Here is a 3,157-nt window from a genome sequence, read left to right as displayed (position 1 = left end):
GACGCCGCCCGGCGGCCGCCGCAGGTGTGCAGCCGGCAGAGCGAGCCCGGAGCCGGCCTCCGGCGTCGGGGCCCCGCGGTCTCCGCCGAGAAGTCGCGCAGCGAGGGGCGCCCCACACACTATTGGTCGCTGCCAGCCAGGCATGGTGGTTAAGGCACTGGACACTCCCACATGGCTGACCACAGTTCAAGTTCCAGACCTGATGGCTTGCTTCCTCACTTTCTCTCTGTCTTGCTCTGGTCAAATTAAAATAAATGAATGAATAAATAAAATTAAATAATTCTTTAAAAATAAAGAAATTGAGAGGCCCAGTGCGCCGGGGCTACGCCGGGTCAGGGCTTCACCGGGTCGGGGCTACGCCAGGTTGGGGCTACGCTGGGTCGGGGCCATGCGGGGTCGGTGCCCGTGACGTTGGACTCACGAGGGGCTTCCGTGGGGTGGCTGCGTTAGGCCTTGGCCAGACTGGGGGGGCCATGGTGGTGTTTTACAATGAGGTGGAGATCGAGGACTTCCAGTACGATGAAGACTCGGAGACGTACTTCTACCCCTGCCCTTGTGGGGACAACTTCTCCATCACCAAGGAAGACCTGGAGAATGGGGAAGATGGCCCCGCGGGCCCGCCGTCCGCCGCGCTGACACCGAGCTCCCCGCGCCCGCTCCAGAGATCTGCCCCCGGCGTGCAGCTCCTGCCCCGCCGTGCCCACCCGGGGTACTCCCGGGAGGAAGGAACTCCCCACTCCCCAGCAGGGTTCCCGAGGCCGCCGCGCTGAACCTTCCGGGTCCCCTAAGTGGCGTTGCGGAGAGAAGGGGAGTTGAGACTTCCCGCGGAGCCCCTTGCTGCCCGCCTTGGAGGGAGGCAGGCCGCAGAGTCGGGGTGGGAAAGGCCTGGGGAGGAGATGCCGAAGGGAAGACCTGCTGACCACACGGTGTTCGGTTTCCTTACAGGAAGACCTGGAGAATGGCGAAGACGTGGCAACGTGTCCCAGCTGCTCTCTCATTATAAAAGTGATCTATGACAAAGTAAGGGGTGTGATTTAAAAAGGGGACGGGGCGGTGAGGAAGAGGCGAAGAGCTAGAGCAAAGTTCAAACGATGCGACTCATGTTAGCTCTGGAGACGGTACTAAACCTCATCCCATGAAAATCACCACTTACTAGCTAGAAGAAAAATCATCGTAAAGGTTGCTTTCGTTGGTCATCTTTATTCTTTCTTTATTCAACATGAAACTGTTCGGAGCTCCAAGATTTATTCTGAAGTGAGCAGTTGTGTACTATTTCTTGCCTGGATTATACATAGACAGGGAACAGATTCCAGGCGATGAAGGGTAACCTGGGGAGCAGAGATTTCTTAGGGAACATTTTAAAAAAGAAGTTGAGAATATGGAGCCTTGTGCTGAGGATGGACCATGAATTAGGGTACAGTGGAAGGGCTCCAGATTCTGGGCCAGAGGGAGCGAAATAGATAGTAGAGGCTGATGGGAGGCAGAGGTTTCTTACAGAGATGACAGAAGAAAAGATAAACAATCAGATTTAAGTTTTTTCACAGAGTAGTTAGTGTTGCAAATTATACGTGTTAGGGAACATATAAAGACCTATCCCCTTTAGTTGGAAGAAGTAACTTATAGAGGACAGGTAGGTGGATGCATGAATAATGAAGTGGAGTGTAAGTAGTAATTAACATAGCATTTCAAAGATATGACATGTCTTTATGTGATTTCTGAGGAATGGTTGCCTGCTAGTAAAGTCGGACATGTTTATTTAAAAGATAAGGTGCTTTATAATAAGTATTAATTCAGGATTACAAACATACATTTTCAAAATTCTAATTCCAGTGCTGACATGTTTCTAAACAAGAATGAGGTTACATAGCAATGGGGAAGAATTAAATTATCAAGCTGGACTGGTTTTGTAACAGAATGAAGGTTTAAAATTAATGCATTTGTGGGAACCAGCAGTTAGCGTAATGGCTATATTGCTGGACTAGTCGACCGCGGTTCGCGTCCCGGACCCGGTGGCTTAAACTCATGCCGGGCACGTGTGCGTGCGTGCCCAAGATCCCAAGAGGAGAATGGAGGAGAAGGGATTGCGGTGTGGCCATCCCCCCTGGGGGGTGATTTCTCGCTTTCTGTCTCTATGTCTCTCTCTGTCTGGTGAGCACATGCGCCCTATAGCGAAAGAAAAAAAAAATGCATTTGTGACATGGAGGCTCAGTGGTCAATGTCATTTTCCATTATGTCTTAGGATCAGTTTATGTGTGGAGAATCAGTCCCAGCCCCTTCAACCAACAAAGAATTAGTTAAATGCTGAGGAAGCCTTCAGAAACCCAGATTCTGAACAGCTGTGAATGAACCAAGACGGAAATGGCAAATGTGACATTACTGACTGTTTCCCTGGGACAGCCTTGCTGTGGTTTGCTGTGCCGTTGCGGTGTGGGTTCTTGTCATCAACCGCCGAGTTCACCTTCAGATAGAAGAATGAGTTCACAACGTGACATCCCTGGATTTCATGCTTAGAACTTGGAATTGGAGTGTCCTTCATTGTCCACTTGAATCGAAAGGACGGTAACTTCAAGTCAGTGCTTTCTTCCCTTAGGGCCATCATTTTCATACTTCAGACTGATCACTTCAGTATGTGGTAACAGCATCGCCTACCTCAGTAATTCGGATGTAATAAAAACAGATTGTATTTTTGACTTGGCTATTAAGGTGATTAAAATTAGCCCTCATTTTGAAATTTGACATCGACTTTGCTGCCTTAAACTTGAGAGACTGAGTCCTTGTCGGGACTGCATTTCAGGTTCCCATAACACTCCAGTCTCCTCGGTCCTGTGGGACAGTTTTCGAATGTTTGTGTCCTGGTCAGCACGCCATTTCTGTCACACCCTGCAGAGCTCGACATGGCATAAACAGGACATACAGTGAGGTCATAGCATCTCCAGAACAGAACGTTAATGGGTGAGAAAGAAAGGTCTGAACAGAAATGACCAGAGGATGGAGTTTATATTCTCCATGGTCCTTGGAAGTTAGGACAGGATCAGAGAAAAGCAGCCAGGGGAGCAAAACTGGGACCAGGAGGAGAGAGGCAAAGCCTGCCAGCTCGGTACACGGGATGCTGCCTGGTTTTACTGCTTAGAGCAGACAGTTCCGTATCTAGGCTAGT

At 49.8% G+C, this 3,157-nt stretch overlaps 1 protein-coding gene across 1 annotated transcript; it reads left to right on the top strand.

Moving 5' to 3' along the window:
* Nucleotides 1–473: 473 nt before the first annotated feature.
* DPH3 (diphthamide biosynthesis 3) lies at nucleotides 474–2,736 on the top strand. The gene is made up of 3 exons (XM_027769172.1): nucleotides 474–581; nucleotides 946–1,020; nucleotides 2,240–2,736. The coding sequence occupies exons 1-3, from the start codon at nucleotides 474–476 to the stop codon at nucleotides 2,303–2,305; spliced, it is 249 nt and encodes an 82-aa protein (XP_027624973.1). The 3' UTR covers nucleotides 2,306–2,736.
* The last annotated feature ends 421 nt before the right edge of the window (nucleotides 2,737–3,157 follow it).

The sequence above is a fragment of the Tupaia chinensis genome, unplaced genomic scaffold (assembly GCF_000334495.1).
Source record: "Tupaia chinensis unplaced genomic scaffold, TupChi_1.0 Scaffold148822_2, whole genome shotgun sequence".
NCBI lineage: Eukaryota > Metazoa > Chordata > Mammalia > Scandentia > Tupaiidae > Tupaia > Tupaia belangeri.
The sequence above is the reverse complement of the archived record's forward strand: the minus strand, read 5'-3'. Positions and strand labels throughout refer to the sequence as shown.